This window comes from Ambystoma mexicanum, chromosome 11 (assembly GCF_040938575.1).
Source record: "Ambystoma mexicanum isolate Mex_15411 chromosome 11, UKY_AmexF1_1, whole genome shotgun sequence".
In the NCBI taxonomy this organism is placed as follows: domain Eukaryota; kingdom Metazoa; phylum Chordata; class Amphibia; order Caudata; family Ambystomatidae; genus Ambystoma; species Ambystoma mexicanum.
Window position 1 is genome coordinate 1,383,227,335 of NC_090934.1, and position 25,003 is coordinate 1,383,252,337.

At 45.4% G+C, this 25,003-nt stretch overlaps 1 protein-coding gene across 2 annotated transcripts in view; it reads right to left on the bottom strand.

Annotated features, from left to right (window-relative positions):
- C11H15orf40 (chromosome 11 C15orf40 homolog) overlaps window positions 1-24,221 on the bottom strand; it is a 56,108-nt gene extending 31,887 nt beyond the window's left edge. The window contains exon 1 of one of the 2 annotated variants that reach the window (XM_069624984.1): window positions 23,740-24,221. In XM_069624984.1, the coding sequence (XP_069481085.1) occupies window positions 23,740-23,763 (24 nt within the window). In that variant the 5' untranslated portion in view covers window positions 23,764-24,221. Of the gene's footprint in view, window positions 1-20,956; window positions 21,009-23,739 lie in introns of those variants that run through there. The other variant, XM_069624983.1, reaches the window with a different exon arrangement.
- Window positions 24,222-25,003: the final 782 nt, after the last annotated feature.

Below are 25,003 nucleotides of genomic sequence, written 5' to 3' on the forward strand. Positions count from 1 at the left end.
AGTAATTGTAAGCAATCGCTTTTCTGATGGGCAACATAACCCAAAATGGCCAATGCATTTCGGACTCAACAGTCCTTCATCGGGGCCTATCTAATCAAACAAATTGTGGCCAAACATTAGATATCGGTAACAATTAAACCAGTTATGTAAAAGACAGCATAATCAAAAGCAAATAACAAAAAAACATACCATATTACATCACATAAAATGGAAAATCAACAGGGTCCCACATACAGAGACATAAACACGACAAAAAATAATAAATGAAAAAGAGTCAACAAGTTAATAGATTTTACAATTTAACATCACATTTTTCAGCCTCTTATTAATATACTTTATCTGTGCCCAGCTTCCCGTTCTGTTGTTAATTTTTTTTGCTGCACCTTATGTGTAAACGGTAATATTGGCCAGTGATATCATTGCTGTAGTGCCTGATGTTAATAGTATTCCAATTGGGCTGGTATGGTGTGAGTTTACAAATCAATTGCTAATAACTCGCTCAAACCCTGTGCTTGCTTTATCCCTTGGTGACCACGTTAAACATGCATGCAGAATGCTGTTGTGTTAACGTCAAAAATGGCTGACCTTAGCCAGTAAATCGCTGGCGTGTTCAAACTTAAATGTTTGTCTTTCAATGTGCGGCTCCACCGCTTTGCATTAAATTCACAAGTTGACCTGTGTTGAAAAATAGCATTCATTAAAGCGTGCTGCTAGCCCGCTTTACCGCCGTACACTTAACATCTACGAGACCGTCTGCACGATAATCTGTCATCAAACCCCTACCTTGTGTGGAATGTTTCAGCACAGGATACGTGTCTCGCTGAGTCACGATTCTGTGTCAGACTGCTTTGCTAAGTAAACGATCTGTTCTGTTCAGAGTGAGGCTGCGGTTACCACGGCAATGCCTCCTACAAGATGGTGGCTGCTTGTCCATGTGTATGCCGCCATCTTGCTTGGGGCTGATTTGAAATGTGAACATATATATTGAGGCTGCTTGCTCGCAAACTCATGTAGCTTTGTATGACATAACATAGACTAAATGAAAGGCAAACATGTTTTATGTATACTCTAATAATACCCTTATCTTGCCTTTTATGGTTCAAGTAACGGCCTTGATATGATATGATAGTTTATTTATATAGCGCCTATACACAATGTGTTTCAAAGTGCTTCAAGGAGGGAGGGGAACAAAGGAAAATACAGTTACATTCAGCAAAAGTCCTTGAAGCAGTACAGAATGTAAAAATAACTATCATAATAGGCCTGTCGACTTTTCTGATAGTGCAAGTGCATTGAACAAGTAAGGCAAAAGGTAATGGATAGAAGGAGAACAAAGCAAGCAGTAACATTACTATGTCTGACGACAATTTACGCAGTGCAGGTGGTAACAAGAGGAGGGGTGGGAGGGGGGCAAGGGTACGGAGGGGAAAGGAGAACAAGGCACGATACTGAACAAAAATGTCGGTGACAAATTTGAAAGTAGGGGAGGGGGGGAGGAAGAGAACAAGGGGGGAGGAGGGGGGACAGACAAGCTGCTATCGAGAGTCACGAAACAAACGATAGGAGTAAGTGCTAGGAGGGGGAAGTCTGAGAGGAGGAGAATGAGTGGGGAGTAGGAAGGTAGTAGAAGAGGATGGATGTGAGGAGGTGGGAAGGGAAGGAGGCAGGAAGGGGGGTGGAACGCAGAGCAAAGAGGGTGGAGCAGGCAACTCGGGGGGGAAGTGGGGACACAGGCACTCACGGAGGGGCAGGGGAGGGCACACGGGCAGTCACGGAGGGGCAGGGGGGCACACAGGCACTCACGGAGGGGCAGGGGGGCACACAGGCACTCACGGAGGGGTCAGGGGGGCACACGGGCACTCACGGAGGGGCAGGGGGCACACGGGCACTCACAGAGGGGTAGAGGGGCACACAGGCACTCACAGAGGGGCAGGGGGGCACACAGGCACTCACAGAGGGGTAGAGGGGCACACAGGCACTCACGGAGGGGCAGGGGGGCACACAGGCACTCACGGAACTGTAACCACAAATAAAATAAAATATCACCATGACAATAAACAATTAAAAATTAAAAATAGAAAACATCTAAAGTAAAGAAAAATGCTTTACAACAATAACTTGCTCATGTAAACACTTAACAATGCTATGCTATGTGGCTAAACATGCATAAACAATGTGAGGTTGGAATAAGAATAATGTTGGTTATAGCGATCAAAAATGAAATTCCATCCATAGGATATATTTTCAACACAGTTATAATGCGCAGCATGCGCTGGTCAGGTTAGATAAGTCACTTGTGCTCTGATTTTAATATCGAGCCAATAACCTCATAGAAGACAGTACAAATCGACCAACTCGTAGGAAATAGTTCATAGAAAACAGTTTAAATCGAACTCTTCGTTCATTCCCCTGGGTGATAAGCTGTCCAGCCGATCTATCCAGTACGCCTCTCTTTGTTGGCGTCTCTTTTGTTGATCTATACCTGGTTGTTGGTTACTCAGTACTTCCAATTCTTGGAACCTCAACTGAGCTTCTGTATGCTGTTTTTGATTGAAGTGTCTTGCCACAGCTGAATTTGGATTTTTGTTACGTATGCACGACTTGTGTTCACTCATTCTAGTTTTAAGCTTCCGTCCTGTTTCTCCCACGTAACAAAGTCCACAAGGACAACGTATACAGTATATGCAGTTCTCAGAGTCACATGTCCCAAAATCTCTGAGAGGGATTTTTTCTCCTGTGTGAGGGTGTGATACTGTGTTCCCTTTAATAATACTGTTGCAATTATTGCAGTTCAGACATGGCTAGGTACCTTGTTTTTTCTGTTTTTGTTTTTTACTTGCAATGTCTCTTGTGTTGACCAGTAAATCTCGTAAATTGTTTGAGCGTTGATATGCAAATACTGGTTTGGTTTGGAATAAAGACGTTGTGCGTTCATCGCTGGTGAGTATTGCCCAGTGTTTAGTGATGCATTTCTTTATACGTGCACTCTGAGTCGAAAATTTAGACACATATACTATTGTTGGGGTTGCTCTTTTGGGTTTCTCTTCCAATGTACTAGCTCTGGTTCTGGCTTTCACTTTAGAGGATGCTTCAGCCAACTCCTCTCGATGGTATCCTCGACTGGATAACTTATTTTCTAATTTTTGTAATTCTTGGTGAAGTTCTTCTGGATCACCGATGATCCTTTTCAGCCGTAGCATCTGCCCATAGGGTAAGTTCCATAACGTATTCTGGGGATGAAAGCTCATACGATGTAGCAAGTTGTTCCGATCAGTGGGTTTAGTGTACAGCGAAGTCGTGATCTGTAATTGATTTACTTTCACTTCAACGTCAAGGTAATGGATATTAGGCTTTCCTATTTCTGCGGTGATCTGTATTCGCGAATCGATCCGATTCAGATATGTCAAAAATTCTTTTAATGTGTCAATGGATCTTTTCCATATCCCAAAAATATCATCTATGTACCTCACCCACACTTTCAGTTGATCATTCCATTTGTTTATGTCCAAAATGTGTCCGGTTTCAAATTGGTGCATGAATGCGTTGGCATACGCTGGTGCCATTGTGGCTCCCATGGCCGTTCCTGATGTCTGTAGATAGTTACACGATACCAAGTACGGACAACCTCGTAATTAACCTCTCTGACAGGGTCCTGAGCAACCAAGAGAACGGAGTGTTACAGAAGGGGCTTATGTTTGTACCAACTTATGGAACTAGTTTATTCAACACCAAGATTGAACTACATAAGCTCACACGCAAACTCAAATTGAAGGTATTTTTTGCAGAAATGGAAAACGAACAGCAATCTGACAGAGACACACCAGATTTAGTGGAATGTAGACCTAAAAGTACTTTTGTGGCTCCTATCACAGTTCCTGCAGTTGACATCTTTGAAAAAATGGTTCCCGCAGATCTGAAAAAATACATTTTTTTTTACACCCAAATATAAGAATCTAAGTAGAGGTGAAATGTCCATCATCAAAGGCTTGTACATGGATGAAAAAATCACTATCAGGCCGGCTGATAAAGGAGGGGCGTTAGTCATTCAAAACACAGTTGACTATAAAAGAGAATGTTTACGCCAATTAAGTGAGCACAACACCTATGCTAAAATAGATCATGATCTGACAAAATTAAAATGGACCTTGAAGCAGTGCTCACAAGAGCGGAAGAGTTGGGCATGATTACGCACAAAACCAAACAATTTCTGCAGAATTCAAGACCTAAAACCCCACATTTCTACTCACTCCCTAAGATACATAAAAATCTTAACAACCCGCCCGGAAGACCAATTGTCGCAGCAACAGGAGGGATTTTACAACCTTTGGGAACTTACATCGATTACTTCCTGCAACCAATTATACAAAAACCTCCACATATGTCAAAAGACAGTAATCATTTTTTGAACATTTTGGAACAGATTCACCTGGAAGAACAAGATATTTTGTTCACCATTGACGTGAACAGCCTTTACACGAGCATACCCCACGATTTAGGACAGGCAGCAGTGGAATGGCTTTTGCTAAAGGAAGATAACATATGAGCTCACAAAGAATTCATTTTGACATTACTGACCTTTATTTCCATTAATTCTTACTTCACTTATGAGAAAGAATACTATCTACAGACATCAGGAACGGCCATGGGAGCCACAATGGCACCAGCGTATGCCAACGCATTCATGCACCAATTTGAAACCGGACACATTTTGGACATGCACAAATGGAATGATCAACTAAAAGTGTGGGTGAGGTACATAGATGATATTTTCGGGATATGGAAAAGATCCATTGACACATTAAAAGAATTTTTGACATATCTGAATCAGATCGATTCGCGAATACAGTTAACCGCAGAAATAGGAAATCCTAATATCCATTACCTTGACGTTGAAGTGAAAGTAAATCAACTACAGATCACGACTTCCCTGTACACTAAACCCACTGATAGGAACAACTTGCTACATCGTATGAGCTTTCATCCCCAGAACACGTTGCGGAACTTACCCTATGGGCAGATGCTACGGCTGAAAAGGATCATCAGTGATCCAGAAGAACTTCACCAAGAATTACAAAAATTAGAATATAAGTTATCCAGTCGAGGATACCATCGAGAGGAGTTGGATGAAGCAGCCTCTAAAGTGACAGCCAGAACCAGAGCTAGTACATTGGAAGAGAAACTCAAAAGAGCAACCCCAACAATAGTATATGTGTCTAACTTTTCGACTCAGAGTGCACGTATAAAGAAATGCATCACTAAACACTGGGCAATACTCACCAGCGATGAACGCACAACGTCTTTATTCCAAACCAGTATTTGCATATCAACGCTCAAACAATTTACGAGATTTACTGGTCAACACAAGAGACATTGCAAGTAAAAAACAAAAACAGAAAAAACAAGGTACCTACCCATGTCTGAACTGCAATAATTGCAACAGTATTATTAAAGGGAACATAGTATCACACCCTCACACAGGAGAAAAAATCCCTCTCAGAGATTTTGGGACATGTGATTCTGAGAACTGCATATGCTGTATACGTTGTCCTTGTGGACTTTGTTACGTGGGAGAAACAGGACGGAAGCTTAAAACTAGAATGAGTGAACACAAGTCGTGCATACGTAACAAAAATCCAAATTCAGCTGTGGCAAGACACTTCAATCAAAAACAGCATACAGAAGCTCAGTTGAGGTTCCAAGTATTGGAAGTACTGAGTAACCAACAACCAGGTATAGATCCACGAAAGAGACGCCAACAAAGAGAGGCGTACTGGATAGATCGGCTGGACAGCTTATCACCCAGGGGAATGAACGAAGAGTTCGATTTAAACTGTTTTCTATGAACTATTTCCTATGAGTTGGTCGATTTGAACTGTTTTCTATGTACTGTCTTCTATGAGGTTATTGGTTCGATATTAAAATCAGAGCACAAGTGACTTATCTAACCTGACCACCGCATGCTGCGCATTATAACTGTGTTGAAAATATATCCTATGGACGGAATTCCATTTTTGATCGCTATAACCAACATTATTCTTATTCCAACCTCACATTGTTTATACATGTTTAGCCACATAGCATTGTTAAGTGTTTACATGAGCAAGTTATTGTTGTAAAGCATTTTTCTTTACTTTAGATGTTTTCTATTTTTAATTGTTTATCGTCATGGTGATATTCCTTTTTATTTTATTTGTGGTTACAGTTTCGGGTAAGGCCGTTACTTGAACAATACAAGGCAAGATAAGGGTATTATTGGAGTATACATAATGCATGTTTGCCTTTCATTAAGTCTATGTTATGTCATACAAAGCTACATGAGTTTGTGAGCAATCAGCATCAATATATATGTTCACATTTCAAATCAGCCCCAAGCAAGATGGTGGCATACACATGGACAAGCCACCATCTTGTAGGAGGCATTGCCGTGGTAACCGCAGCCTCACTCTGAACAGAACCGATCATTTACTTTGCAAAGCAGTCTGACACAGAATCGTGACTCAGCGAGACACGTATCCTGAGCTGAAACATTCCACACAAGGTTGGGGTTTGATGACAGATTATCGTGCAGACGGTCTCATAGATGTTAAGTGTACGGCGGTAAAGCGGGCTAGCAGCACGCTTTAGTGAATGCTATTTTTCAACACAGGTCAACTTGTGAATTTAATGCAAAGCGGTGGAGCCGCACATTGAAAGACAAACTTTTAAGTTTGAACACGCCAGCGATTTACTGGCTAAGGTCAGCCATTTTTGACGTTGACACAACAGCATTCTGCATGCATGTTTAACGTGGTCACCAAGGGATAAAGCACGGGGTTTGAGCGAGTTATTAGCAATTGATTTGTAAACTCACACAATACCAGCTCAATTGGAATACTATTAACATCAGGCACTACAGCAATGATATCACTGGCCAGTATTACCGTTTACACATAAGGTGCAGTAAAACATTAACAACAGAACGGGAAGCTGGGCACAGATAAAGTAAATTAATAAGAGGCTGAAAAATGTGATGTTAAATTGTTATCTATTAACTTGTTGACTTTTTCTTTTATTATTTTTTGTCGTGTTTATGTCTCTGTGTATGTGGGACCCTGTTGATTTTCCATTTTATGTGATGTAATATGGTATGCTTTTTCGTTGTTTTGTTTGTTGCTTTTGATTATGCTGTCTTTTACATAACTGGTTTAATTGTTACCGATATCTAATGTTTGGCCACAATTTGTTTGATTAGATAGGCCCCGATGAAGGACTGTTGAGTCCGAAATGCATTGGCCATTTTGGGTTCTGATGCCCATCAGAAAAGCGATTGCTTACAATTACTTTAAATAAACCACCAAGTTCAAAGAATTAATGAGTCATTAATGTGAACCAACAAAATATTAAACTTTTTTTGAAATCCAATTGGGATCTAAGGGTGTGCGGCCCACACCACAGGCAAGTTAGCCTAGGTCTTCCTTCACATAATCCTTGCACTTGGGTCTGAATCTGTAATCCTGCAGTCCCCCTACCTGCACTTTTGTACACCTGATGTCTGCACTTAACATTGCGCCTGCTGGCTGCACTTCCTGTTATTATTTTGATCCCATCTACAGCACTGCCCCCTCGCCTTTCCCCTGGCATTTTTTCGCTTCGCCCTCCCCTGCACTTACGCAATCTTAATGTCACATGGCCTAGTAAGATCGATGTCTCTGTCCTCCCTTTGTTCCTACCTTGCCATGAAACACTTGTGTATAGGCACGTTATAAATGCCATATCATTTAAATTAGTAAACATGTATATTTTAATGTGCAAAAATAACTGCGTGCAAAGAAAATACATTTCCATTTTCCAGTTAAAACATTTTTACTCGCTTCTAAAATGCTCCCATTGGGAAATGGACTTACTATTTACTCCAAAAAATCATTTACTGCCAGCTTTAAAAAAAGGGAGTAAAATACTCATGGTTCCAAATCTTATCTGGAGCACTGACGACTACGCAAACTAGTAGCTTACTGGACTTTTCATAAGCTCTCTAGTGAGGATGCCATACAGATAATTCTTCCGAAATAAAAATAAGCAAATAATCCTTTCATCTGCTCACAATGCCGACTTACCATAAAAGAAGCGACAGTAGAAGGACAATCAGCCCAGAACGAGCCCAACAAACAAGAAGTTTCCTACAACATGACTTATGCCAAATGCAGATACGCAGATAATTGAATAAGCCCCTAAGAAACAAAACACCTGCCAGTAAACTCTGCTGTAGATGTGGTCTACCGTTCCCACATGAGGAACCCAACCACAGGACAAACCTGTGGCAAAATAAAATTGCTTTGCCAAAGTATGTCAAGTCAAACTCAGGCCCAGAATGTGAATAGATCTTGAACACAAAAGGCGCAGTAGCAACCTTACCATGGAGGAGCAAGTCACATTAGAACATGAACAGCCTTGCTCATCTGATGAATGTATCTACATGATGAACCATGCCAGATTCATCATCGACAGAGCACTCTGAAAAATCATGTGCATCGCTGAAAACAACAACATGGACACCAAACTTACACTTCCACCGTCAGACCTCAGAGCATTACCCTGAGCCACCAAAGGCCCTCTTCTGATCTATGGTAAATTCAGTGCACAATTATGTTACAAAGACAAGTCCATGACTGATGGCATTCATGTCCCAGAAGGAGAAGTTCCCAAAAGCAATCTTCTAAAAAGACCATTATCACAATTCACGTGCATTGTTGCCATCAACTTCTCCATTTCAACAACGAATACAATCATCAAGAAATATGCTCTACTATTGCAAGGACTAAGGAAGCTCAAAATACACAAGCGAAGCACTTCAAAATGATGAATCAGTAACTCCTATTGCACATCAGAGACAACCTACAATCCAAAGTTCACAAAGAAATCGAACATGTATTCCGGTCCAATTAATCGAACCTGCAAAGAGTGAGACTGTGGGTTTTCTACATAGTGGCGATTCCCAAGAAAAACCACAGCAAAGAAAACAGCATCTGTGTTGATATGCGTCAAGCTATCAAAGCCATACAAAGAGGACATTATCCTGCCATGCACATATATTACACCGTCAGCTATCTGACTGGAGCGCACAACTTTTCCAAATTGGAACTTTGAAAAGTCTTCCCCCAAACTGAGCGGGACCAACAGTCTACATAAATTACGACTTCAATCCATAGACTGCTTAGGTACTGTTGCCTAAACTTCAGCATTTCCACAACACAGACATATTTCAGGAAAATATCTGCAAGACAATAAGGAATACCAAACATTGCTTCAAATACAGTGATGATATAATATTTGGTTTATTATAAGAGCAAGCACACCGCAAAGCCCTGGAACACGTATGAACTGTTATAGAATAAGCTGTACTGATGCTGAAACAAGACTAATGTACATTTGCAAAGCACTAACTCAAGTTCTTCGGGCACATTTATTCTAGTACAGGTACACAGCCTGATCCAGACAAAGTCACAGCCATTGAATCCACTCCAAACCCCAGCAGATATGTCAACTTTGCTTGTTTCTAGGTATAGCCAGCTACAATGGTTGCTACACACGAGACAGACTGCCTGCATGCTCCTCAAAGAACACAGCAAACAGGGTATCCCCCCCCCCCCCCCGAGTGGTCTTAAACCAGTAGGATAGCACTTGTACGGATCAAACAAAGTTTTGCTTCAGAAGAGTTCCTATTGTACTTCGATCCATCCCTCTGGAATGAAACAGTGGTCGATGCCAGTCCAATGGGAGTAGGGGCTATATTAGCTGAACACCTTCCAGGCAGCGAATCAGCAAGACACATCGTCTCACATGCCAGCAAAAGCTTACATGATAGGAGAGAGACTACTATCAGCCAGCAAGCACATTTCTGTCATTTGTCCAGGCATGCAAACATTTTCACAAGTTCATCTTTGGAAAACGATCAATCATAACCGATCGCTAAGCCTTGGTGACTAAATATAGCAGCCCCAGACGCAAGATGCTGCTTAGAATTGAAATTGTGAGTGCAAGGGTGTGGAAGGAGGAAGAGGACACAAAAGTGGCATCGTGTTGGTCATACACTTTTATTTCTTAAGTAAAAGACCTCACTATCCCCATCTCTAACAGGGGTTTCCCTGCCTTGAACTAAAACTAAAGTAATTGTCAGTATGTCTGTCAAATCAAAGTTCCATCATCCTGTGTCAAATACTGCTCTAACACTCAAACTGAAAGTGGAGTAAACTAACAAAGTTCTGTCTCCAGGAGAAGGGCTCTCTTCTCCTGCTTCTTAACGAGTGTCCAGTCGCTGTTTCCTCTCAACAAGAAATACCAGGGGGAATGCCTCCCTTCCCCTGGCTTACGGGCCTCACCCAGTCTTTATCCAATGTACAGGAGAATGACTCCCTTCTCTTGATGTACAATTATGCAGTTCCCTATGCAACAGTGGGAATGACTCCCTTCCCCTGGTGTCTCCGGTACAGGTCTTAGCCTACTCAGTTCACCACAAGGCCAGGGGGAATGACAACCTTCCCCTGACGTCTTTAGCACAAGTTTTGGGCCTGCATCAGGAGAATGACTCACTTCGCCTGGTGTTATTTGGTTCACTTCACAATATAGCCACGGGGAATGGCTTGCTTCTCCTGGTGTCTTTATCACAGCTCTTTGTCAAATACCAGGAGAATTACTCCCTTCTCCTGGTATTGTTTGATGCAGTGCTTTCTCAGTGCTGGGATTCCAAACCTTTCTCGGGAGGCCAGTGGTTCCTCACTACCACTGCGCTGAGGGAAATGTCCTCTGATGCTTTACTTTTCACTCTAGGGGCCCCAGACTCTTCTCTCGTGGCAGGTGGCTTCCTCGCTACCACTGCACCGATGAAGATTACATCTGATGTTTTTCATGTTGTTGTTGGGGTCCCAGACCCTTCTCTGGTAGCCAGTGGTGTCCTCGCTACCTCTGCACCGAGGAGGATTGTCTCTAATGCTTGGCGTCCCATACCCTTCTCTCGTTATGTCCATTAACTTCCTTGCTAGTACTAGGGTGGGAAAAAGTAACCTTAGCCTCTGTGGCAACCCCTGGGTCCCCTCTGATTTTCATGTACCTCCCCTTACCTCTCACAGGGCTTTGATACCTTGCCAGGACTTCCTGGGACAAGGGCACACCTCTCCGACTCCATGGAATTTTCACCTCTGCATTCCAAGCTTCTCTGGAACTTCCCGGCTTCGGGATGCAGTCCGCCTTCACTCGGCGGGCAGAGAACTTCCTTTGCATTCTCCTGCTGTTCTCTACAGCTTTTCGGTCGGCGTTCAAATCTCCCGCACTGGAGAGTTCAGGTGCCGGCTGCTTTCCCCAACAGGAGTAGATAACACAGCTCCTGGCACCACTTTGCTTCTTGTTACAGCTGCGTTCAGCTCCGCTGCCAAGCTTCTCTGATCTAGTTCATTGTTATACTTTGTATCCCGTTCCTCCCATGCAGATTCCATAAGTCCTTCATTGTTGATTTGTGACTGATCCTCATGCCTCATGTGGCCACCTCATACTAGTGTTAGCACAGTTCAATTATTTAGGTCTCCTGTGTTCTTCCTCATCCTACTACTTTTGGTCTTAGGCCCTATGTTACAAAAATACATAGGCTTGTTCACAATGTAGTGGTTCTGGCTATTAGGAAGGGCTAAGGAATGTTGGTTAGTGGCAACATTCATTGGGCTGTACCTCAGGTGCTCGTCCTTATCCCCAGAGGTGGAGTACCTCCCCATGGGGCCTCCCGCATTAAACCATCTCTAGGGGGATTATTGTGTAGAGGCCGCACCTCCCTAGCCTCACGGAAAAGGGCTCCGGCCTGGGGAGAAGTGGCAACACCTTGTGAACCGTCACATGGCGCATATGCCTGCAGAAATAGGACTTTCAAATAATACACAAACCAGCTTGTGAATTTAACCCTGCAGATTACATGTCAAGACACTTCTTGGATGAAGGGAACTCGCCATCAAAACTGGAGGAATAGATCAACTTCATCACTGGATACTTGCTGGCAGGACCCATCTCGTTTCAACAGCTAGTCGAGCACACTAAATATGAACATACACTCAAAGTGGCAGACCGAATTGTGACAAAAAGGTAGAACTCTCCATATTCAAGTAAGGTGCGATTATGGGAGGTCAGCAACGTCATTCCCAACAGATTGTCAACAACATGCATGAAAGTCACCCGAGTGTTGTGGCAATTAAGACACAGAAGACACATTGGGGGTCATTACGAGTGAGGCGGTAAGGGGTTAACGGCGCCGGTAAAGATGCCGGAGCCGTCAACCCCTTACCGCCCCATTGCGAGTCTGCTCGCGGGAACCCACTAAGGACGCCTGGTTTTACCAGGTGCCCTTAGCAGGTCCCGTGAACAAACCAGGGTGCTAACAACGGGCCCTATGGGGGCTCGAATGGGAATGGGTTCCTTTGAGGAATTATCGGGCCCTCCAAGGTCGGAATGGCCCGGTAATTCCTCATTCAAGGAACCCAGACCCGGTAATGGGTTAGCCATGCCGCTAATAGAGGAATGGTTACCCCCTAACTCGTAATGACCCCCATTGTGTTGGTCCCTTGGCTAGACACTATGGTAGAGGACAGAGGTGGGCCATGGCATATCTGCCAGTGCATTAGATGGTCGCAAAGGCTTCCACCTCTATAAAGATCTCGGATTCTGAACTCTGTGAAGGAGTATATGGATATTGACTTCTTTAGGCCACTCCTACAAAAATTAGTTGTTAGTGCTAATGGATGAATGCTCCAGCTTTCCGCTAGTTTATGCGTCATCAAACACGTTGGCATCCGCTACAATCCCTCTTCTTGACAGAATACCCCATCCTTCTCGGCATGGGGTATACTATTGGTACTGAAATCAGAAAATGGACAACCCTTTTACAGAGATGAATTTGTGGGCTGCATGGAATTATCGCACAGTAAAATTCCCCCCCCACCTCTACCCAGCCATGAACTAATGCCATGACTGAAAGACTCCTGAACACTTTAAAAAAAGATAGTTCAGCAACAAGAGCCAAGTCATCAATGCCTGAACCAGGCACAATGCACAGGTCTACGATATGACAGAAACTCCCCTCACAGCAGCACGGCAATCCGTAGCTGAACTTATGTTTGGCCGAAAGCCTTGCGCCCCCTCTCTAAATGTGTAGCCTAAGGCATTGGAACACGATACCCTGGCAGTGGTAGACAGAGCCAAGAAAGACCAGAGACAAAGACCAGATTAAATCATATGCCAACTACCTTAGGAGAACAAGTATTGGTAGAACATTGGCAAGTAAAGAAATCAGGCACACACTGACACTTCACTGTTGATGGTCAGTAACACAAACGCAGCAATGACAAGGAACGGTCCCATTTCCAAACATGCAGAAAACCTGAAGATCAACACCTGAAAAGCCCCAGAAATCCCTAGAGAGGCCCTCGGATTTTGTAAAGCAAGATGAAGGAGGTCAACATGCAATCTGTGAAGGAGCGTAATCCAACTGTGGAATCCGCGCATCACGAACCAGGAGCGAAACCCCCAGGATATTTCAAGCAGAAAGCCAACCCCTGGATGGGAGACTTAACGCCTCATAAATTGGCCAAAGAGGCTCATGGAAGAAATGTAACCCCCATGCCTTCTCAAGTAAGAAGAGTCAATTGATAGCTTTAGTGTCACTGCGATGGGTTAAGCAGTTAATGGGTCATGGTGGTACGTCACCATGATACAGAAACATGAGGCTGCTAGAGTGAGCGGCGGGGAGTCTAGCACCAGAAAGAACAAAAGAACACAGAGGTTGCAAGATACAAGGCTCCCTCATATTAATATCCGAGAATCTCAACTGAGAAATATCCGAGAATCTCAGCTGAGAAATTATTTGAATTGCCTAACAGTGTAATAATATCTTATCACACTTGCCTCTCGCTTCTGTCCGTAACTGCTGCATTACTTGGTTCTATGTCTGTACGCCGCGCACAAAATGTCACACCCACGATTGCAGTACATATGTACGCAATCCTACGGGTGTGATCTTTTGTGCCTGGCCCTCTCCCCTTCCTTGTCGGTAGTCGCAGGCCCACCCAAACTCCTGCCCACTATGTGGCACCCTCTTCCCCCCTCCATATGCTCCCGCTACCTCCCTTCCCCCATTTACCTTCTGCGGGCCCCAACCTCCAGCTGATTACTTCCCGGCTCCTTCGGGGCTCTACAGAGCACGTACCCGGAATCCCAGGGCACAGGACAGCGTGCTTTTTGTGATGTGTGACCCTCCCATGTGTATTGCCCTTTTAAGCTGTGGGTCCCTCCCAATGTGTAACTCCCTTTTAAGATGGGCCATGACTGTGTCATGGCCCACGCTAATAAAAGGAGCCCCTTCCGGCATGTGCTGCAGAACAGCAGCAGACTCCAACCATGGAACATCTGTTGTCTCGGTCTCTCATTCTGGGCCTCCATGCTTGCAGGCCTACACCGTGTGATCATGTCCCTGCAGACCCGCACTGTATGATCATGGCCCTACAGGTCCCTGCTGGTTTGGACTCCTCAGACCAGCCTGGTGCCCTGGATCCAGCTCAGGAACCCACCACCCAGGTCGCTGCTGGCATCTGAGGTGCTCCGGCACCCAGGCTATGCCCCCTACAGCATCACAGGGCCCTGCCCTACAACAACTATAAGTCTGCGTGACCCCAGCACCAGTGAGGCTGGCCACGTGCCTGCCGCCGGCCCCACAATATCTTTGTGCGTGACCTTTTGAGACCTGGCTTCCGGGTACACCCTCTGCAGACTGTGAGCCCATTACTTTGTGGGGTCCTGTGAATGGATGTGATCTTACTCCACACAATGCTACCACAACAAGGTGTACAAAGGTTGGACAAGCCCGCTTTAGGGAAATTATTCGCTAGCTGCTGATATAAAAGAGAAAAGTGACACATCTAGTGCCGCACCCCCAGGAAGGCAGATACAGGAAGATGTAAAATTACAGAATTGAGGAGATTGGGGCTTTAAATGGGCCTTGGCTAGCCAGGAACAGACCTAGCAGTCTCCAAATGTTGCTGTTGTGCAGGGCCTCTTGAACAGACTTATGTTATTTGTCATTTATATAGCGCCCTATATATCATTGGTATGATCTCAAAGCGCTTGTAGGTTGAACGCCCTTGGGGCAGTAGTCCAAGTCAGTCGAGAGAGTAGGGTAGAGTACAGTTCTTGGGTGCACTCAATATGTGTGCAGCTAATGTGATTTGCGCGATGGTGGCTGCATCCTGACAATAGGTGCAGTGGTAGTGAGAGATCAGTGGAATGTGTGCAGTCAGGTGGTCGGTCTCCAAAACTGCATTCTGGCGGCATTAGGCCTGTGCAGGATGTTCATGTGTACAGCTAGGCCAATTTGTTAGTGGGTTATACCAGCAATCTAACAGGTTGTTGAGGTGTTCATGGAGAATTGTTCGTAGGTGTCCAGCTAGGTCGAAATTGATCGAGCGGTATAGCTGCGCTCTATTGTTTGTTGGTGTAAAATGGAGAGTGAGCACAGTGGTAGGAGAGGCGAGTGTCTGGAGTGTATGGTGTACTCTTAGGATCCTACTGTTCCTGGTTACCTTCTGGGCCTGGATGAGCTGGCAGTGATCGTCCTCATGTTTCACGGTAGTGGGAGTCGGGTAGATTCACAGGTTGGACCGGATGATTTGCACGATCAGAGGGTCATTATTCTTAGGCTCAGCACTATGTGTCAGAGAGCCCATTTTCCGGGTCCCTGGATGAGGTTTATGGTTGGTTACAGGGTATGTCTTGCCAGGATACTGGTTATAGGTCAGGATATATCTTGCTGCAACAAATTCCTGTCAAGGCAGTGGTGCTAAGGGACAGGCAGGACAGAGACATTGTAGGGCCCTGTTGTTTGAAGCCTTGGGAAGAGTTATTTTCTTTGGTATGCAGTCGAGTAAAGTAGGGGGTGAATGGGTATGATCGACTTGATGGCACGAGAGGCTGCTAGGCTTGTCTAGTACTACCAGGAAGCCAAAAGTCGGCAGATGCATATTTTAGAGTCTGCAGGAAAGTATAGGTACGAACTGTGGTCTCACAGTTTCTAAATCCTCCTTGATGTCTTATTGGTCTGTTTCTGTGGTACCTTCCCTCGGTATCCCTAGGAACACTTGTTGGCCGACTGCAATTATTTGCCAATTTAAAGTCATTGAACACGTGGGTCTATAATAACAGCGAGTTTCAGTGGCCTTACTCATGGTTTACGGAAAAGGCCAGGTTTTTAGAGCTTTACAGAAGGCCATGTAGTCATGGGTGAGTCAAATGTGAAGAGGGAGTGAGTGCCACAGAGAAGTAGGCAGACCCTCCAATCCTGGTTGAATTGGAGGCTGGAATCACTAGTAAGAGGGTAGTGCTTGACCTTAGGGTACATGCTGGGTGGTAGGGTATGCTGGGCTGGTTTTGTGCACTGCTCAGTGGGTAATTGATAGGTTTTTGAATGAAAGTGGCTCTTCGTCCAACAGGCAGCCAGTGAAGGGTGCGGAGAGCAGGGAGATGTGATCCCTGTGTCCCAGTGCAAGGAGGAGTCTGGTGGAAGAGTTTTGGGCTCTTTGGAGTTTAAGTTGGTATGCCGGTGTACCATATATAAGGAGCTGACATAATAGCAGTGAGTCTGTTGGGGTAGGTGAGGTCATCACCATGATCTCAGTTTTATCAGGGTTCAGAAGGAGGTGGTTTCTTTGTCATCCATCGGTCAATGTCTCTCAGGCAAGCTTCAAGATCGGGTTGTGGTTTGAGGCTTGTTTTCGGAATTCTCAGGATCATTTGGGTATCATCAGCGTAGTTGTAGCAGGTGATGTTGTGCATGCAGATGATCTCTGGTAGAGTGGTCAGATAGAGGTTGAAAAGGAGAGCAGAGAGGCAGGCGCCTTGTGGTACTCGTATTCACAGTGCAAGCGATTGAGAGAAAAGGGGAGACATAAGTGATTTGTTTCCTGATGTTGAGGAATGAGATAATCCATTTGAGCGCCGAGCCTCAGATTCCAAGCGAGTGCAGTTGGTTAAGGAGGATAGTAAGGTTAACTGTGTCAAAGGCAGCTGATAAATCAAGCAGAACTAGCGCTGCACAGCTCTCCGAGTCTGCAGAGACCTTGAGATCATCCCAGATCGAGATCAGAGTGGTTTCTGTTCCATGGCGTGGCCTGAAGCCGGGTTCGAGTAGGTTGTTGGATTCTACGAAATGGTTGAGCTGAGAGTACGCAGCGTGGTCAATGAGTTTCGCCAAGAATCGGGTGTTGGAAATCAGCCTGTAATTCTTATGCTCAAGGGGGTCAAGGGAATGCCTTTTTTAGAAGTGGTTTGACATGTGCTATTTTAAAGGCCTCTGAAAAGATGCCAGAAGTGAGGGAGTCATTTATTATGGACTTTGCTTGTTCTCCTGCACATGTGGAGGAGAATACTTCTTTCAGAAGAGAGGCCGGACATGCGTCAAGGGGGGGATCCGGAGGGTCTGCTGCCGGATAGTAGATCAAGGAACTAGTCTCTCGAGATGGGGTTGACAGAAGATGGTGTGGCAGTTGGAGCAGTGGAGTTAGGAGGAGCAATATTGTGGCAGGGTAGAAAGTTTGGTATTAAAGGTTGCCATCCGGTCTAGAGATGTGTTGTAGAAATGAAGGGAGAAGTCGTCGCAGAGCGTTTGCGTGGTCAGTGCAGGAGGGTTTCACGAATTTGGAGGTGATCCTGTGGAGCTCTTTGCTGCTTTTGCCACAGTTCAGGATATCTTTATTTAAATAGGCCTTTTGGGCCTCGGATTTGTAATTACGGTGGTGGCGGGCAAACACAGATCTGCTGAGAGGGGTTTTAGATGTTCGCCATTTGAGCTCAAGACAGATATTTTTGCTTTTGAAGGTCTTCAGGTAGGGCGTGAACCATTTGGGGAATGGCCCGATGCGAGAGGCTGCAGGGCGTGAGGGGCTGAGAAGAAGCAGTGATTCATTAAGCCAGGAATCAAAGGATTCAATGGTTAATGGTCTATCGGAGGTTGGCGTGCCGGGAGACTGTGTAGCAGGGCTTCAGCCAGATCAGGGAGTACCTTGACTTTGTTCCAGCATTTGTGATCATGTGTGCAGCAGGATGAGTCTTGGGAGGAGTGTGGGCAGAGAAAGGGATGGCAGAGTTGTCTGTACAGATGAGCAGTATGGGACTAGATACAGAGACAAGGTCATAGGAGCTTGCATCAACGGCATGGCCTCCCGAGTGAGTTGGACCTGTGGTATGTCAGGAGAGATGGAGTGCCTCTAGACTGTTGACCAGTGGGCGGGTCATGGAGTTGTTTGGCACATCAAACCAGATACTGAAGTCCTCCAGTAGTGTGAGTGGGCAGGACAAATACTGATATGCAGGGATATTTCTCCTCTGTGAAAGGGACAGTGAGCTAATGACTTGGTTGAGACTCTCCTGGGGTCCATCCACCCAAGAACAGGTCAATGGGCTGTGTTCGTGCCGGTTGAGAGACTCCCCGAACCTCCTTTGTTTTGCATATTAAGAAACTTTGGGTCTCACCCTAAATTACCAAGGGAATCCAGACGTGGGCCCCTTGCTCACTGTTCTCAGAGAGGCAGAGCTCCACCTCACTGATGATGCCCAACAAGGCTGAAACACGTGTATGGGGTTGCTGTTGGTACTCTTGTTCAGAGGAGAATTGCCTAGCATTTCAGTGATGGACTGCCCCTGGGCAGGACAAAGACTCATAAACAGGGATATTTCTCCTCTGTGAAGGGACAGTGACCCAAAGACTTGACTGAGACTCTCGCGGGGGCCATCCACCCAAGAACAGGTCAATCTGCTGTTTTCGTGCCGGTAGAGAGACTCCCAGAACCACCTTTGTTTTGCATCTCTTGCAATGAGAACAGTTTTATTTCCCAAAAAACTAAGAACGCACCAGCAAACAGCCCTTCTGTCGCTGAACGTTCTGCATGAAATCAGGATATGCAACACCCTAAGAAGGCATACAGCGTCAACAATGACCTAATCACAAAGAGTGTGAATTTGTGCGTCTGGTTGGAGACACCCTACACATAGGCTACCTGCTCCATGGCAGACCCTTGGCCCCAGCCTCTTCTGTCCATCTTCTTCCACGTGGGCTCTTAAACACTCATCATCGGCCATGAAGCCCTAACTAATTGATCATTATGCAAAATAAAAATATATCTCAATGTTACGGTGCACTTGGTACTGCAGACAATGGCCCAGCGGAGGCGTCAAGGTCACTATAATTCACACCCGTCACTCAATTCCAGACACATCAGCGACCTTCCAATGTTTTCAATCCTTGTTTTAGGTTTTTTGTTTTGCCCTTCCCTGCACCTCGCAGCACAAATCACGCGACACAAGAGTGAAGGCAGCACAACCCTGCTTTCTGATCCTGTCTGATTAATTGGGGGCGGTGGGGGCAGAAGGGGTTTAACAGTTTCATGGTCATTGGTCTGAGGTGGACAGGTACCTTGGAATTCATGGGTCTTGGGACAGGGTCATTTCAGTGCCATAACTTAGAACGTTGTAGCCAGTGCTTGACTGACTGCATGATCATGATGTCTCCTTGGGACCACCTCGTACCAGTACTTGGCTGATCAGTGAGCTTCGTGCCTCTTGTGATCTTCTCTGTCATGGCATTTTCAAGTTTAGTCTTATTCAAGGGGTTACAATAGTACATAGATGTATCCTCAAGGAAAAGGTTAGGTTTGGCAGAACGGGCTGGGTACAGTTAGGGTGTGATGTGGTTCAAGAGCCTATAACCTAGATGGTGGTCCTTGTCCCCATGAGCTACTCCGCATTTCACCACCCCAAGGGGGACTATTGGGTAGCAGCCTCAGGACCCTATCCTCATGGAAAGGGACTCCCCTCCGGAGAGAAGTGACGAGTGTAGGTGAATCATTACAGTATGTAAGCACTGAGAACAGATAAGAGACAATAAGACAGGGTGGCTTTTATTTTTTTTAGGAAAAGTCATCAAGGAGTCAGTATTGTCACTCTCGAACAACAGAGTTTGAGTTCCACAGAGTTGGGGCGAATACCTGAAAGAACCGCCTATAGCTTTTTGCCCTTTGCAAACAAGCACAACAACTAAAAATGTATTGGCTGCCCTTAGGTTCCAGCCCAGCACATGCCACAAGATATTTTCCTTTAAATATCTCAGAGGATTTTACGAGTGAGGAACAGTGCCTTAACTATGTGATCATTGTGCTGCCCGTAACTGCGCTGACGTAAATGTCCACGCTAATTACAGTGCAGTGATCAAATAGGTCACTTTACCCACGCCCCCCACCCCGCATACCCCTACACTACCCCCCCCCCCCACTCCACTTACCTTTACAGCAGCACACTTCTGTCTGCAACGCCGATGCCCGGCTATCCCTGTGGCGTTGGTTCCTTCCACGTGCGTGGGTCGGAGCCAACGCCGCAAGGTGTTTTTTTTTTTTTACTTTCTTGTCCCCTGCTTACCACAATGGTAAGTGGGGGACACACCCCCACAGAATCCGACTTCTGTTACTGCCCCCAAGGAGAGCAGAGGACACCCCCGCAACCCCTGCTCTACTTGGGCACAGTAATTAGAGTATTTTGTGCGCCCCCAGAGTCGCATTGACTGTGGGGGTGCACAAATGATGAGGCCGACATTTTTGTATATTTCCGCTTAACTTTAATCCTGGCCCTCACTGGGAGCCAGTGACGTCTGATGAGAACAGGAAAGGTGTGAGCCCGTCTAGGAGTATCCGTTAGTCGCACCCTGGGAAGGGCGCTCAGCCAATCAGGTGGCTAAAACAGCAAGTCAAGAATGCACATTCTTCGCCTGCTGTTCCAGCCTCCCGAGGTCCTTTCCAAGTGGCGCCATTTTTTTTGTGATGTGGAGAGGAAACAGGCATCATCTCCCCGTTACCTCCTGACCCGCCCGCCCCCCCAAAACCAACCAAACCCCTTTCCCCTCCCCACTTACCTGCTGGACTGGAGCTTTGTGCTCCAGTCCTAGCTCTCCTACCATCTGCCAAAGAAATGGAAAAAGGACTTCGTCCCTTCTCCGTATCGGGTGCCATTTTATTCCCCTCCCACCCCCCTCGAGAGATTGGCTGCTCAAGCAACGCCAGTCTCCCGAAGGGGGAAAAATAACATTCATGGTGCAAATGGCTTTCACCCCCACCGTGGGGGGGAGCAGACATGGCTGGCTGGTAATGGCCCACAGCCCTCGCCGAGGCCCGGGCTGGCAGGCCATTACCGGCCATGTCCGCCGCACACAGAGGGGGAGACGGTCATATAAAAAGCAGTGTTGAGAAGGAACTGGATCTGTTAGGAAATCACCTTCATGGTGCAGAGAAACAGATTACTACCATGGTCTAGCTTGGCGCTGATTGCCCGAGCAATGGCGGTGGAGTTTTCTTCAGATAAAAATGGACGTTGTTTGTTTAAACCGCATGAGAAAAATAAGTGGATGAGCTTATAATAGCAATCACCCAATGTAGCATGGACAAGGTGGTATCAGAAAAGATGCAGAGTGAGTTAACTATCATATTTTTTCGTTTTTTTCATGGGGCTTGGATTAGAAGGATAAATAGAAGACACCTTGGATTTTGGATATTCAGTGTAAAGAAGACTTTTTGGGATAAAGTTATTTCTCATCCAGGTCTTAAAAAAAAAAAAAAAAAGAGTAAAATGCCTACCAAGCTTAACATAATATTGGTGTAGTCTGCATAGATGGGAAAGGTCACTTCTGCATAGAACAATAGGTCAGGAATAGGCTTCGCACAAATGCACGAAACTAGTAATAATCAGGAGCCATGGGGTAACATCGCTATTCATGGTGGAAGTGAAAGAGTCATAAATCTTCGCTCCGAATTGCCCAAGCTGATTTAATAGCTCTCTAAACTAAATGAAAAGATAAGGAGTGGCAATCCTGCTCTTCCCAGACAGATGTCACAATCAGCCATGTTTAGCATCACATCATCAGCTACATACATCGGGAATTCATTGCCAATACTGAACGGAAGGGAAAATATACATGTTTAGTCCATTTTTTAACTGTACATTAATCATATTTAACACACCCTTTAAAATAGATTAAGCTATAACTTTTACGTGTCATGATAATCCTTGGACTACGAGGCCCAAGACGAGAAGGGAAATAGAACTGGATAAGCTACTAGCACCTGCCTCACGTCACTCAGCAAGGTCTAGGAAAGGTGCATAAACCTCTCTCCAACTGAGTCCGAGCAGTAGTCAACTTTCTCGTGGCCATGTGTGAAAAGGCCATCCGGTGCCGTTTTGCCCTTTCGGTTCTGGGACTTCTTTCCTTTTCCATCAGAAATTTAAGAAAACTACAAATCACAGAACTCCAAGCAAACACCGGTCTGGGTGGCCTTCTCAAGCATGGCCAAGGGAAACTCGACAGCTCTGCAAAGTTCACTGCCCAATGTATCATCCAGATATTGCGAGGGCTTTCTAAACATTTTTTTTTAAAAACATTCTAAAAAACATAATTGATGGGAAATAAGTTATTTACTAAATATAAAATGGTGTCAGTTGTATGTTAACTTGTAAATAACTTGTGACACAAGCAAATAACATACTTGCCAACCCTACTGATTTAGGCAGTAGGCTACTGCTTTTTAAGCAGTCCTACCGCCTATAGATTTGGGTGTCAGATCCTGCTGCTTTTTTACAGTGGCAGGTAATTTATGTGACTCTAAGGCAATTAATCTGTCTGTGCGGTGGGCGGCGGGTAAGTGATACATTTGAGTGATGGCTCAGATCACTCCACTAACCTGACAGCTACATGACTCTGCCCTGCACTCTTGTCCGGACAGACCTTAGGTGAACCACCAGTGAAGGCAAGTGGCAGAGCATGCCACTCACACGGCATCTGCCTATCAGACTGAGGAGGGTAACACTCTCCATGTTTTTCAGTGTTCAACCTGCACTACTGCCCGGGCTGCTGCTACAGAGCAGTGGCAAATGTTACCTACCAGTTCTGTGTGATTATTTTTTGTGAAGTTAGGTTATTGAATTCTGCAGTAACTTACCATTCACAAGTATACATTTTAAACATTTGAGCAGCTTTCCCTGTTCATGCTGTTTGATCGGTTGTGCATTTTAGAATTCTCCAGTGGTGCCAACAATGTATGTTGGGTAATTTCTTGTGATGTCATTGTTATGCTAAGTATTATTTTTGAAACTTGAAAAATCCTACATCTTTTTGGTCACAGAACGTTGGCAAGTATGAAATAACGTTACCACAACAATGAAACACAAGACAAGTGCAGTGCTTTCAATTTTCCTGTGGACATCCAGACTTGCAACCCACACCCATTCTTTGGATTATGGGACTTGTAGTTTTGTTTATTTCCCATTTAAAATTTAGGAAAACTAAAAATCCCACATCCCCGAGCATAAAGGGGCTAGGTGGCCGTCCCACGCATTGTCACATGAAACTTTAAAGCTCTGAGTTTGAGAAAGAAAGTTGACATTCACGATGGCGACAAAAAACATAATTTACAAAATAACTATTAAAAAAAAAAGTTTACAAATTAAAATTCACAAAAAATATCGTCTATACCGCACCCGGATAATCGAATTGAACTTATTGTGGAAGCAACATGATGCATCGTATTCAGTGAGGGGGGGGGGCGGTAATTACGCACACATCTCGGTTATTCCTAAACATAGTGCAAGGTTTTTGCACGGGGGTCTTTTACACACACTACACTAGCAGCCCGCCGGGGTCCGTACCGTTTTTTTGTCCTTTTTCGGCATTGCTCCTCCGCCGAGTGGCGCGCTGAGCGCCCGGGCGGAAGCCGCCCGGAAGAGGCGGTGCAGCGGTAGCGTGATCACGAGAGGCCGGGGAGGCGCCCAGGCCGGCAGGCCCGAGAGGCCGGCTTCACAGGGGGGCGAGGGGCGCCAAGGGCCAGTGCATGAGCGTTACCAGAGCCGTGACTGCTCCCGGTGCAATTCCCAGCCGCCACTAGGTGCAGAAATCCCTCCCCTACCAGACACGGGGCAATACTCAGGACGTCATCATGCATGAGGACACTTATCATTGGCATGCAACTTTCTATTGACATTTGCAAACCCCTGGGCGGCAAAAGACGCGCAGGGCACACATATGCATGTCATGCACTGCTGCCCCTGCCATTAATCACAGAGCTCTGGACCCGTGGCGATGCGAGACGGGCTAAGAGCACCGCCACAGTCCTGGTTTTGTTTGGAATTCTGGGACGTGTAGTTTCCCCAGAGTGCAAATGGAAAAGAAAAAACGACAACCCCCAGAATCCAATGGGGGGGGGCGGGAAACAGGAAGGAGTGGCCTTCTCACACATGGCAACAGGAAACTTAAGATAAACCACGAGATAACGGTCTGGAATATCATATCCAGACATTTCATTGATATACTTTGTCCATAGAGATTTAAGTTCTTCTAGAAAAGAAAGCCCTCCTGAAGATCTGCCAAAATAATGGTAGAGAAACACGTGTAGAGGCATCTCATTTTGGTTTCTATAAGGTCATTATGTGGAGTAAAACAAAAAAAAACGTTTTGAACGAAAATGATTCAAATTGAGACTTGTTATATATAGGCTTGTAATGCTGGCAGTTGAATATAGCAAACAGCAATGATACGCGTTAAATGAAACGCGGAGGCTTGGATGATGGCTGTATTCTCTTTAATGACTAGGTGCGAACTGGCGCACAGGCGGGCGCTCCACCTTCAACAACACGTGGGTCACAACCCACAACACAGTAACAGAAAGGGGACAGGGCTAGGCCTTCCCAAACATTAACAATGAAATAGGACGTTACATCTCCCCCTTGCTTAGCAAAGAGCATGGGTCATCAGCCCATTTCTTCTATACAACGAGATGGCTTGCGAACTACCCTTTTGGAAGGCCTTCACAGGCAGGGGGTGTCTTCTATGTTGCAATCACTATCAATGTCATCAGCGTCCATGTCACCTCTGCATACATGCCATCCCTCCCGATTTAGGCGGGAGACTCCCGAT